The 13,127-nt window shown below is 34.4% G+C and overlaps 1 protein-coding gene across 1 annotated transcript in view; it reads right to left on the bottom strand.

Moving 5' to 3' along the window:
- Positions 1 to 612: 612 nt before the first annotated feature.
- The window catches only part of RAB11FIP2 (RAB11 family interacting protein 2), a 34,300-nt gene continuing 21,785 nt past the window's right edge, over positions 613 to 13,127 (bottom strand). Inside the window, exons 4-5 of the mRNA XM_032988630.2 lie at positions 9,001 to 9,046; positions 613 to 5,323 (exon numbers count right to left, since the gene is read on the bottom strand). Of these exons, the coding sequence (XP_032844521.2) occupies positions 5,096 to 5,323; positions 9,001 to 9,046 (274 nt within the window). The 3' untranslated portion in view covers positions 613 to 5,095. The remainder of the gene's footprint in view (positions 5,324 to 9,000; positions 9,047 to 13,127) is intronic.

Below are 13,127 nucleotides of genomic sequence, written 5' to 3'. Positions count from 1 at the left end.
CTCGCTGCCTCAAGAAAGAGGAAAAGAAGACAGGAAAAAGCATTTTTTTCTTCTGAGAAAAGCATGTTGAAAAACTTGTGGGAGCACTGAAAAAAAGACCTACAGGGCAGGAAGGTGCAGGAGAACACTCCAGTTTTCTGTCATTCTGGCTGGGTTTTATTCTGTCAAGCATGAAAAGAAATATGCATCATGTTTTCCATATCAAAATTTGCAGTGCTTGTCCTCATGCTAAATGCAGTTCTGGCCTGCAGTGCCAAATATCTCCTAGTAGTATTTATACTACCACAGAATCAGAGGAATGGTGCATTTAAAGGGACTGAAGCTGTCATATTTAAAAAAAAAAAAAAAAAAAAAAAAAGACATACACATTAACACATTTGAGAACATGCCATTTTTTTCACTGATTATAAGTTTTGGACACTACTGAAGAGATTTCCCTTAACCACTACCCTGCAAACAGCTGGGCTATTTGTTTAGAGCGGTCCTTAAAGAAATACACCTCTCTGTGGTCTGAGAGTCTTAACAGCATGGTTCTTACAAACACATACTTAGGTGGAGCTTAGGAGTCACGTGCTTTGCGTAACACAGATTAACATCACAATTCAAGAAATATTGCGGTAGTGCATTGTGGTGCTTTATTAGTGTTAGACATGCAATATTTATTTAATGAACAGAAATTAAAATATTAAGATAACATTTTAATCAAATTAAAGGAGTTGAAGTTGCAATAATGAAACAAAAATAAAGTTTTTCATGCATTCTAAGTTTATAGTTCTTACATGTGCATATAGTTGTGATTCTGTACCATTATTAAATGTGGACAAACTACCACTGATTGCACAAGACGAAATCAACTCTTAAGTTATAAGTAATGTTCATATCTTTTACAGACTTCCTATATAACCTGGATCTTCAGCTTTTTATAGTACATTGTAATACCAGACATCTGGAAGCTTCTAAGATGAATAGGAATGGCTCTATTTATAACATACAGTGGCTTCTTCAATGCACAAATTATGAAAGATAAAGCAAATGCCCAACATGCTTTAGGAGACCATGACTTTTTCAACAGAAACAAAGCTCAAAACCCTTCATAAACAGATTAAAGTGCTACCTATTGCATATTAAATAGTTCCAGTGACTGTATCTACATTTAGAAGTTATAAATCCCTGAAAATAGGGTTTCATACCAAAAGAGCTAAAAGACCCTTAAATCTAGCATCGTCAACAAAGCAGCGCTATAATCCTTCACCATATACCTCAAAGAGAAGTTAGTCAACATGCTTTAAATATCACCATTTTAAAAGCCCACAGATAATGCCTCTATCATATCTACAACAGTAATGGATACATAAAGAGCAAAAAAGCATGAGCTTACTTTACATACTTCATGTAGGACAATATTTTTTTTTTTAAAGCTGGAAGTGTAAATAAACCTCCAGTGCAGCAGTAAACATATTAAAACAGCAGTTCTGTTTGTTTGAAGATGCATCTAAGAAAGGGCATCCTGTACAGAAAGAAATGCAGACAAGTACGTAACGAGCATGAGTTTCATTAGGTCCCCAAATCATGAAACCTTTCTAAATGCAAGGCAACATTTTCACAGCTGGAAAATTACAAATAGGTCTTGATACAGAGCCAACAGCAATAAATGTAGTTAGGTATAATCTAGGGAGAATGCCACATTCATTAGTAGGTGGAAAACCAAGATAAATGTAAAACACAGCAGCAAGAGGTAACATATATAAATATTAAGCATCCTTCTTGAATGGCAGAAAGTTTAAATTTGTTACTTACAACATTAAAGTGTGGCCTTGATATTTGTTCTTTCAAGTAAATAAAGTATATGGCTATAAGCAGAGCTGTTTCAAAGGATAATTTCAAAGTATAGTGTGTGCATAGATGAACTCTTACACTAATTCTTGAGAGGAAAAAAGAATTAAAATAATGTGGAGATGTCAAAAATTTTCAGCCCTACTTTTTCAAAGGCAAGAAAGACTGACCATAAGTAGCGAGTTATTATAGTTTTAAAATGATCTGCAAGAAAGTTTACAATTTTATCTTATGGGAGAAACAGAACTTTCTTTGTTTTCAACAGATAAATTACTCTGTATGAAATGTTTTCATTTGAAAGCTGCATGGTTCAAAAAATACATGTGGGATGAAGATGCTTTTCAAAAATAATCTCAAAAAATAGAAAAATGTTAAAATTTTCTTTCTGAGCAGAAAATGACACACAAGTAATCTTTCCAGAATTGCTCTAAAAGTAGCCTGTATCTTTACCTATAAGAACTCTATAAAAATATTTTCATAGTTGTAAGTGTCCCATTCTGTCTCTCTTACTAACTTTACCTTTTCCTAAATTGCATTTGTCATTCGCCCCTCTTTCTGGACATACTGTTAGAAACAAAAGGTGCTTTTATTCACTTACAGATCAGACAAAGACTAGATAGCACATTCAAAGCTTCACTAAATTTCTTCACTAATGCACAAAAATTGATCTTTTCGCTACCTTTAATCTCCTTATCATTCTTGGTATGCAAATATGTCAAATGATCTGCTTTTAGTCAATTATGCAGTTTGATATTCTACATTTACATTCTAAAAGAAGTGATTTTAGAGGTGCTAAATATAGTGAGAATTTCATTTTAATAATTGTCAGTTGGCTTGCAAGTGAAAAGTCATTGGAGCATATTCTCTGGTTAGTTTACTTGTTAAACCCCATTGGTGCGTATGATTTGATCATTGTAGATACTACAGATGGTCTCATACCAGTAAGTTTGAAAATGACTGTGGAATTCAAAACAATTGCACAACACTTCCCCATTAACAATATGAGAAAACCACTTGCTTCAGCCAAACATTTGAAAATGTTTAAGAACTTTTATGGAAATACTGTGTAACTGAAATACATCTTGGTGTAATTAGGAAATTAAAATCTAATTGAGTGCAAAACCTAACTTCCACCAGTAAACGTACCATAACTTAGTACATAACCTTTGGCACTTCAAATATATTACAACAAATTTACAGTCATTTAGATCTTAAGTGGGTCAAAAGAACATTCATGTGGTTTATGAGGTACCGAACTTGATAAATCCTTAGGTTGTCAAGAGAGACTACCTGATGAAGTGGGCCCATTTCTGTGCTACAAACATCTAAATGCAGAGCACTACAATTAGGTAGGGCTTTAATCACTCAGGCTCCATCCAGGCACAACGATCTCCACTAACGGATCCCAACGGTGGGTTGGGAACTCTCGAACTGCATACATTTTAGGGACATAGCGCTTGGGGGATGGGAGGTAGTTGCAAAAAAAAAAGAAGAAAATTAAAAGAAAAAGAAAGAAAGTAAGAAATAAGAAGAAAAAGCTAAAAGTAAGTAAATGAAATCTGAGAACAATTGTGCAAAGAAATACTTTTTCCTAACAAAAATAATTCTGTGCTGTCATACAATACTAACATCATCAAAAGCATTCAGACAGTAGAACTTTTTCAACTTTTCCAGATCATAATTATTCAAGATATTACAAATTTTTTGCAGTTTTAAAAATGAAAACATATTTAGATCTTTTACAACAACAACATTCAGAATTTAATTTCAAGCTTTTTTTCTTCTTTGCAACAGCCATTACATGGCACTGTAACAAAAAAAAAAAAAACAGATCAGGTATAGAAAAAAAAGAGGAGGAGGAAAAGTCAGTCAGTTTTCTTAAATCCAAATCTAAACTATTCTCTGTGCTTTTTAATACCATCTTACTGTTTCACAGCAACAGAAAATCCAACTGAGACTCTCAGAAGGAAATTAATATTGAAATCTATTTATGTTAATATTGTGAGGATTCTTCTCCTACTTTATTCTCCCCTTACGTGTTCATCACTATATTCTGCCAGTTTATCAAATAACAGATACCTGTTTCAGATGTCATTTTACAAACAATTATTAAATGATCAGGAAGACATTTACTACATTCTTCTTTCATTTGCCTCAATAAAAACTGACTTTTACAAGTACTTACAAGGAATACAGATTTTTTTTTTTTTAATGAAAGCCTTTCTAAGTACTCTATATGTGTTTAAGCAACATAGCCTGTTTCTAAAGGCATACACTTTGTTGTCATAAGATTTAAAAAAACCTAGGACAGATATATATCATGTAAAACTCAACCTTAAATTGAGTCAGTTCTGTATTTTTTTAATTATCATGCCTATTTAAGTCAGTCTGTTCATTTCTCCTACATTTTCACTGTAGCAGACTTTGACTGAACAAAGTATTCATATCTTTATTCCATACTTTTCTCCAGTCCTACCTCCAACTCTATTAACACTGTTCAAAATACTTTAAAATATAAAAAGGCATGCAATAACTTCATACAAAATATCCTCAAAACCAACCTTATGTCATGAGTTCACTACCAAAGTTCAATCATTATACACAAAATTTAGCATTTAAGGGTAAAATAACTGATTCCAGCATGTGCCATTACTGAAATGGCATGGTATTTTTTACATTGTTATACAAAAAGCACATTGTATAGAATACAGCATTTACTCTGCAAAGATTGTGCACCACTGTTCTCCTCTAATATGTGTAGAACAAACTACATTCCATTGCAACAAACCACAGTTAGGTTTAGTAAAGCGTACTACACTGGCTTGAAAACAGTGGTCTTGATGGCATGCTGTAATATCAGAATCGATATATTTGCATAACACCAATAATCATTCAAGAAAACATTCATAACAGCACAGGCTTCCCAGTTGAAACTGCCACATAGTGAACACTAAGCTATTATATAAACTGCATGGACATATTTAATGTGCATTATTAACTCTACCATAAGTATTCTGTACCTAAAGGTGTTTTCAAATAGAAAAAAAAAAAGTTATTTAGGTAATCTAACAGAATATTACTTTTGGCAGTCCCTGCTAGTGTTTGGAGTAAAAAACAAACAAAAAACCCCACACCATAGTCCCGTCCTCCCCTGATTCCTGGAATTTTTTAGGAGCAATGGAATGGAGAGAAGTCAAAATGTTAAAGTGTGATTTCCTTCCACTAATGTATTCAGCAGAAAGTACCATCAAATATCGCTATCTTAGCTTTTGGAAAATTTTCCAGCTTTTCGAGAAGGTTCATATGGCACTCTGAGAATACTAGGAGTTTCTTCCATTACTCGTACAAGAAGATTATCAATGTAATCCTCAAGTTCACGAATATGGGTGTCCTTCTTCTTAAGTTGCTCTTTATGTTTCACCAACTCCTGCAAAACCTCTTCGTAAGTAAGGTTACGGTATCCTGCAGTGGCGTCGAAAGGATTTCCATCCTACAGATAAGTAAAAAACCACCAGAATTTATTAAATAGTTCAGTGTTCTGAACAAATTGATGGGTTATCACTTTTCATACGTTTCTCACGTGCAACTCTTGACAGAAGCAACTTCTCCTGAACAACATACCTCCATTTGTTCTAGAGCTTTTTCCCCTCCAATAGCCCCACTGGAGCAGACAACAGGAGACAGGTTGCCCAGTTTGTAGTAAGTTTCCCACACTATCATCTCAGAAAAAAACATTGTTCTCATTGAGATGTATACACAGTTAATGACCATAAGAGCAGTAACCACAAGAACAGTTAGCAGGTCCATTTTGGAAACCAGCTATGTGGTAACCTTAATTATAGAAGAACAAGAGAAAGATCCCTGAGAATTCAGGTTCTACTGTAACTTTCCTCAATTCTTGCCTTTTGAGCGTATCATGGCAAAACATTTACCTAGCTCTAAATAACATCAGCCCTCATCTGTCTTTCATATTCTGTTTTTAGTCATCAGTGGTTCTCCAGGCTTTGGCCTCTGATTCATATAGTAAAACTTTCAATTTTAAATTTCAGGTGAAGCTAAACAGCCGTATCTTATTTGCACCACAGCACTTAAGACAGAAACGTGTACTACTAAAAGATCTTGCTTGTCTGCTTGCTTGCTTAAAAGCAGGAGGGGCCCAGAATTAAGCAGAAGGGAAAATAGAATTGTTTCTGTAATGATTTCCAACGACTCAGTAAGTACAGGTATTCGCAGAGATGGGCAAATTAGTCCCCTTAAAGGGCAAAGTGTGATCCAAAACAGTATAAACTTGAATGTCTTACTCTGAGTCAAGAAGAATTAGCTGTGACCCAAAGTAACCAGATTACGAAAAATTTGGAAATGTGTAACTGAGAAAAGGACTGGGAGAGTTGATTTACAAAAGTATTAGCACTGTTAGACATGCAAAGCAGTAAGTTTTCGCTGATTCAGAAGTGGAGACATTTAAAAGATATGGAACCTCTAATTAAGTAAAATAATCTAACCTCTCAAATCCTGCACCTCTAACAGGGCAGAAGAACAACACAAGACAGCTTTTGTTTACAGCAGAAACTTGTCATTAAAAATTATAAAGCTTGCACAGCTAGGAAGCACACCACATAATAAAGTCATATTCATTCTTTTCCCATGCTCCATTCCTTTTCTTTCCATATAGCTCCATATTTGCACACTGGCATATGTTGAACCATTAAAATACGCAGGTGGCCAAAGTTTTCAAATAAACCTAATTAAAAGTGATGGTGCACTGAAAATAGGCTGAAGTACGACAGATCAGTCAGCCTCTGTCCATCAATTATATTCTAATAGTAGCTCTTGAAAGGATATGCTTTTAAGGGTTTCTCACTATACTTGAGATATTTAATGTCATGTTTGTATACGTGTATTCAGTATCTTAAACTTACCAAGTTACAAGATTGTAAGTGAACAGTAACTTCCACTTTATTAAAATGGCTAAATTGATAAAATTTATAATTTAGTTAGTAATTGATTTCCAACAAGTACAGAAGAGGAAATAATTTCATTTTGTGGTCATTGTATTTTAACACATTTTCTTCTACAGGAAGGAAGTAAAATTTTCTCTTTTTGGTAATAAATTTTTGTACACTATGAAAAAGACATCGTTAATACTTCCACGTCTTTATTATATAAAGTTTGCTGGAAAATTGTGTGCAATACATATGCTTTAAAGATGTTTTGTCATACACATGTTCCATATAGATCTTTGGGTTAAAGGACAACCAAAGGACCTTTAGCCCAGTTAAAGGATGTTAATGCTTAGAAATAAATATTGTTAAAGTTAAGAAGATTTTTAATGTTCAATTTGAGCAAGTAAGTGATACTTAAATGTCTGAGGAGCAACTATACCTTTGCAAAAACAGATACTACAATTTTAATACAAAACATTAATCTTATAGTGGATTAGCAAGAAAAAAATATTCTAAATAACAAGCTATGCAATGAAAGATTGTCTCAGCTACAAAATACTATTGGGGTACACACTGACAGCCATAGGAAATGGAATTAGATAAAACAAAGGCCTGGCAATCTCTGATCATCTCTTTATTGTTCTAATGAGGAATTCTGCTCTGGGAATATCATCTAAGCTACTTTCACATCTTTTGTCCTACTTACTTCATCTTCCTTTCAGTTCTTAATTAGGCCTTAAAGAGCTCATGCTGCCCTTTCAACTGGCTACTGCTCCCATTTAAACACTGCTTTCAGAGACAGGTGTTGGCACCAGAGTAGAAGACATACAAACATAATTACTAAATGTGATGCACAAGGAAGAAATATAATAACTTGGTGAGGGCTATTATTGCAGAACCCAATAATAAATTACTTCAAACACCCTGGAAAGCAATCTGAAATATTTAAAAAAAAAAAAACAAAAACCAAATGGTTTCATTCAAAACTATGGTTGAGATATAGTTTCTTCTCCTCCTAATTTGTATTTTGTATTAAATGAGCACCACCTCATAATCCTACAACTGACATTTAGGATAGCTTGTATTCCAAAAGAAAAATCATCAAGGAATTCTTTTATCACCTTTAAATCCTTTAAATAAAACAATTCACATCTTGTTCCTTAAAAGAATTAAACTGATGCTTTTACCAGCAATAAATTACATGATTTGCGGTAGTGCATTTGCAAGCACATAGAAACTGTAATTATGGTTACTTTACAGACAATAGCTGCTAAGTTAAATCAATTTTTTTGATGTTGCTTTTTGTCAGAGATTAAGTAACTGCCTGGTAGAATTCAGTTTACTATCTGATCAAAGGCAGCCTTCATATACTCTGACATCTCCCACCAGTTACTTACATTAGAAAAACTTGGTCATTTACAACAACATCAAATGTTATTACAAATCCTTTACATAAACCAGCAAAAAACAAACAGTACAAAGTCATATTTGCTTGTGAAACTTGTTTTTTATATATTTTAAAGACTGAAAACAAACCCACTTCTAAAGATTTCATCCTATTCACAGAACAAATTCTAGCAAGACCACGTTCTCCTTCAAGCAAAGACAATGCATAGGAAATACGTGGATTTTTGTGGTCTTTTCCCAGTACACAATTCATTCTAGGTACTTTTAGAGTAATCAAAAGAATATTTTTAATAATAACTTCTAGTATTTCTATTTTTAGTGTTTCCTGAGAGGCTGTTCATTTATTATTTGCACTATTAATCCTATCATACATCAGTCAATTACTTCCATTTTGATTTGTCATCTGAAGACTCTCCTCAAGTCTCTGACTAAAGTGATAGGAAACTCCTGTTAGGTCAATTAATACATCACTGCCTAATGCAGAATACCTCATCTGACTATTACTTCTCTAGACTCATCTGAAATACCCCAAAGCAACAGTTGTCTTTTTACCTTCTGTGCAAAGATCTGATTTTTCCCATCTTCTCTACATCATCATACCAGAAGTACACCGCATAATCAGTGTACAACTTCTTTATTTTCAAATTTACATTAAGCCTGTAATTTTCTAATTAGATTTTCTGGGTATGTCAAAAGAAAAACAAAAATCCTCCAACATTTCCTTATAAGAGGTTAAACAAGAATAATAGATTATGCTGTGTCAAGCACCAATTAGTTGGCATTTACTGATGGCTTTCCATAACACTTCGTAACTCACCATTGTTTTCCTGAGGTCCTCAATGCCAGAAGGATTCATATTAAAACTGTGGGGAAAAAACAAAACCCCAAGTATTAGCAGTGCATATTTATCTGACTGAAACATCTACTAGAAGACACTACTGAATTAGGTATATAGCTATAAAATATTTAATATTGTCTATTTTCTTGATTTGTTGGACTTAGGAAAAATATGAAAATATTCAAAGTTAATGGAAATTTTCATATATTCTTTGCTCACCTTTTTTTTTTTTTATTATTTTTCACATTCTTTTTGTCATAAAATTTGAGTAAGTAATTAAGAAATGCAGGAATGGATATTACAGCTTGGGGTCCCCTAGCTCTTCTCTTATCTCTAGACTTACCTTGAGCTTCTAAGAAAAAAGAGATACTTTAAATGATACATTCTGGAAAGAGGTCCCTGGGATGAGCTTGTTAAAAAAACAACCACAAAAACCTGCAGACTAACGTGTATTCCCAGCTTTCATGGCAGCTGCTAGAGGAGGAAGGTCCCTTAGAATTCCAGTGAGATCATCAGCTTAAGCCAGAGCTGAAAAGGCATCTTCTGTCAGCAACATTTGTTTCGTACTTAAAATTGAGCAAATAATCTATTATTTTACAAACCTAGTGATTATTCCACATATTCAAACGGCAAAGCTATTGCCTGATGTTGTTGTGTTGAGACTTTTTATGTTCCTCAACTGCAAAAGTGCAGTTGGCATTGATAAAAGCAGCCATTGTCTAAGTGTCAGACCTAAGAAATGGTCCACTGGTCTCTCAGGTTGATGTAATTACTAGCAAATATCTTCAAAAATCATTACTGCCTTGTTCTTACATACTTGCTACATCAAATCTGGAGAGAAAACTAACTCTGAAATTTGAGTTCAGAATTTGTATTTAGCTCTCAAATACTATTTACGTGGCAGCATCGTAGCAGACATCATTCTTCCACACCACAGAATCTACTATTAAGTTAGATTGCATGTACTGGCTGTCAACGATGACATTTGTTGACTGAGAAAAATGCAAAAAGTTACCAAAACACATTTACCCTTTTGTTTTAATTTTAAAGGTAGCTTAAAGTAAGGAACATGGATTTTGTGACTGTTCATTACTCTTTCTTATCTGAATTTATAAGCCATATATTTCAAGGTGTAAAAGTTGAAGGGACTTAATTTACAAATGTAAATTATGTAAAATGTAAAACCTGATTTTCTTCTGTAAAAAATATTTTGGTTTACATTTTTTTTTTTTTACACTGATTTTTTTTATTCTGTACATTATTTTTAATTTCCAAAGTAAGCAGTCTTTTTCTAAGACAGAATTCCCATGAACTATCTGCTGGACTGAGGATATTAGATAGATTGGATTACATAAACAGTCACAACTAGAAATCAAGAGGTGTCTGACAAATCAAGTTCTGGCTAATTCCCATTATACCTGTTTGTAACAGTGATCTGCAGCAGTCTGCCTGGTTTGCTGGAGACCAGTTCTGAATGAGGGGCCTCTTTCATCGGGCTATTGTCTAAAAAGCTAAAGGCAGGAACCCTCCCTCACAGCCCGCCTTTTAGTTTCACACTGATGTGTCAAACACATGATGAACTTGCTTCATTCATGGCTGCCTTTTGTGATCTGAGTACAAAAAAAAAATGAGTTAACTGAACTGGATCGAATTAGCTTGGTGAAAACCAAGAATGTCTCTATTTAACGAAGTGTGGCGTTAATTTGGGATATCTTTCTTTTGGGACTGTTTCCTCATGTTAGACAAGATATAGAATAATACGGCCTGACTGCTCAACTGAGTGACTTTCTGAAAGGTTAAAAAAGCAAGATCTTTCATTGCCTTGAATGACTTTATAGTTTCTATGAAATAAGTTCTAGGACTCTTTTTCATAGCAGCAGCTTAAAAGAAAAGCAGCAGTTACATGTGAAAATTAGAAATATAAATCAGTGGCAATACGGACTAATTTCTTTTTTAAGCTAAAAAACCTGCAGTCATTTCCGTAACATTGTGGACATTGTAACTGCGATTACAAAAGAGCACATCTGCGTATTTTACATGAAGTTATTTGAATATACTTGCAAAAAATGAAAAACTATTAAACAAAATATTCCCCAATAAAAACCCAAACCCCATGAATGCGCTTACTCATATTTTAAAGAGATATGTGGAAAACTGCTTCTCAAGGAAGAAACAGGTGCTGATATTGCATATAACATTTTTAAATGAGATTGTCTGCTAAGTAAGGTGGGAGCTCGGTGACCTCCCGGAGCCCTGCAGGGTTTCCTGCCAGCGCTTCCAGCCCGAGGTGAGCGTGAGCAGATGCAGGCTCTCAGCGCCGTACCCGTAATTCACTGTCTGAGGACCAAGTAATACCACAAAAGAAAATACTGTAAAACTATGAATGCATACAGTTGGGGAAGTTGCATGTTTGGTGTACTGAAATTCATGAGCGCGTTCATTTTTTAATTTAAATTTCATCACAATACTATACCCCTAAAGTTACCATCTCACTTGATTACTGGTAATAGCTTACAGAAAACATGCCTCGGACTACTGCCCACTTGCTGTACAACCACCACAAGCCTCCTTTGAGCAGCCATTTTCTTGACTACCTAGCAGCATTCTGAAATCATTGATCTAAGCAATTATAAAAAATTATACCTTTTTTTTTTTCTGTGTTTACAATCACAGTTCATAGTGATAATGCTAGTTATAGTCCCAGCTCTGTTTTTACCCCAGGGTTTGATAAATTATCACAGAACTTTTGCTATGGGAGCACGAAAACTATGTTCACAGCTTGGGAAATATTTTTTTTTTTTAGCTTTTTTCTGAGTACAGTTTTCTGTGAACAGTGGTTGTAAAACAAAGAGGCATTGTGGGATTCTTTAATTATTGTTCTCAATTATGCCCAAACTAAATTTGCTCAGTTTACAAATAGAAAAAAAAAAAAAAAGTTTATTTTCTAACAAATGGACTTTCTGCCAACTGACTCTCAGAACTACAGCCAAACTGGGTTTCTCTGGCTCATCATCATTAGCAATGTGTGTAACTCCCAGGTGTTGTAATACCCATGACTAATGCCTCCTCACTGCACATACCTTCCAACCTACACAAACTGGCTTGGCTACTCCTCTTTCTGCTCACTGAAAAGAGCCCATCTACCTTCTTGCTCCCGTGTCCTTCATCATCTCAAGGAATCAAGTAATTTTCCACCTCTTCCACTTAATCCAGACAGGGCAAGATGCCACTCCCCCACCACTGTGGAACTTCATGTGCCTCAAGGTGATGTCCCAGGTCCCATAATGATTTTTAACAGTTTGTCTCACAACTAACAGATTTTCATTCACTCCAATCACCTTCAAGAAAGGTAGGAACTAGTAAAAGGGAGGTAAATCACACCAGCACAATTAAAAATCAGCTGCAGTAGGATCATGCAGGTGACACTGATCAAACAAGCCACTCAACTTCTGCACTGCCCCTACCCTACTACAGGTAGAAGAGACTCCTTTAATTTAGCACAGCAATTAGTCACGTCTCCCATTTCACTCATCTGGGAATTCAGTTAGTTTCCTTAACAGTTACGTTATCTCACATATTTTTACCAGATTAAATAATTATTTTATTGCTTGGGATATAACTTTTTCTTTACATGTACATTTTTACGAAATAGTAAGTTTGTTTGAATTTCTGGGGTTCTGTTAGCTTGGATTTCAATTTTAGCTCATCTGAGATGAGAACCCTGTCCTATCGCCATGTTGCTGGGTGAGAAAATTGATGATAAATAAAAATAGGATAAGCTAACAATGGAGATAGATGTATTACAATGCTGATTCGGTAGAGTGTTTTGGATGACTACCTCATAATCATAGCAAGCATATTATTTTATACTTTATTTAAATAATTTTCATTAAAACTACATGAAACTTTATTTTTTTTCATAACACCTACATTTGATGAAGCAGTTAAATACTCACATTGTGTGCTGATTATCTGCAGTTTGTATAGAAACTTCAACACAGCGGAATTGAGTTTCGGATGTATCACAAGCTCAAGTTTATGACGGGAACTTGTAATTTTGCCTTCTGAAGTTTAAAAGGTAGTTAAAAATTCCAACATTAGGTCTA

This window comes from Tyto alba, unplaced genomic scaffold (genome assembly GCF_018691265.1).
Source record: "Tyto alba isolate M040663 unplaced genomic scaffold, T.alba_DEE_v4.0 Super-Scaffold_1, whole genome shotgun sequence".
In the NCBI taxonomy this organism is placed as follows: Eukaryota; Metazoa; Chordata; class Aves; order Strigiformes; family Tytonidae; genus Tyto; species Tyto alba.
The sequence above is the reverse complement of the archived record's forward strand: the minus strand, read 5'-3'. Positions and strand labels throughout refer to the sequence as shown.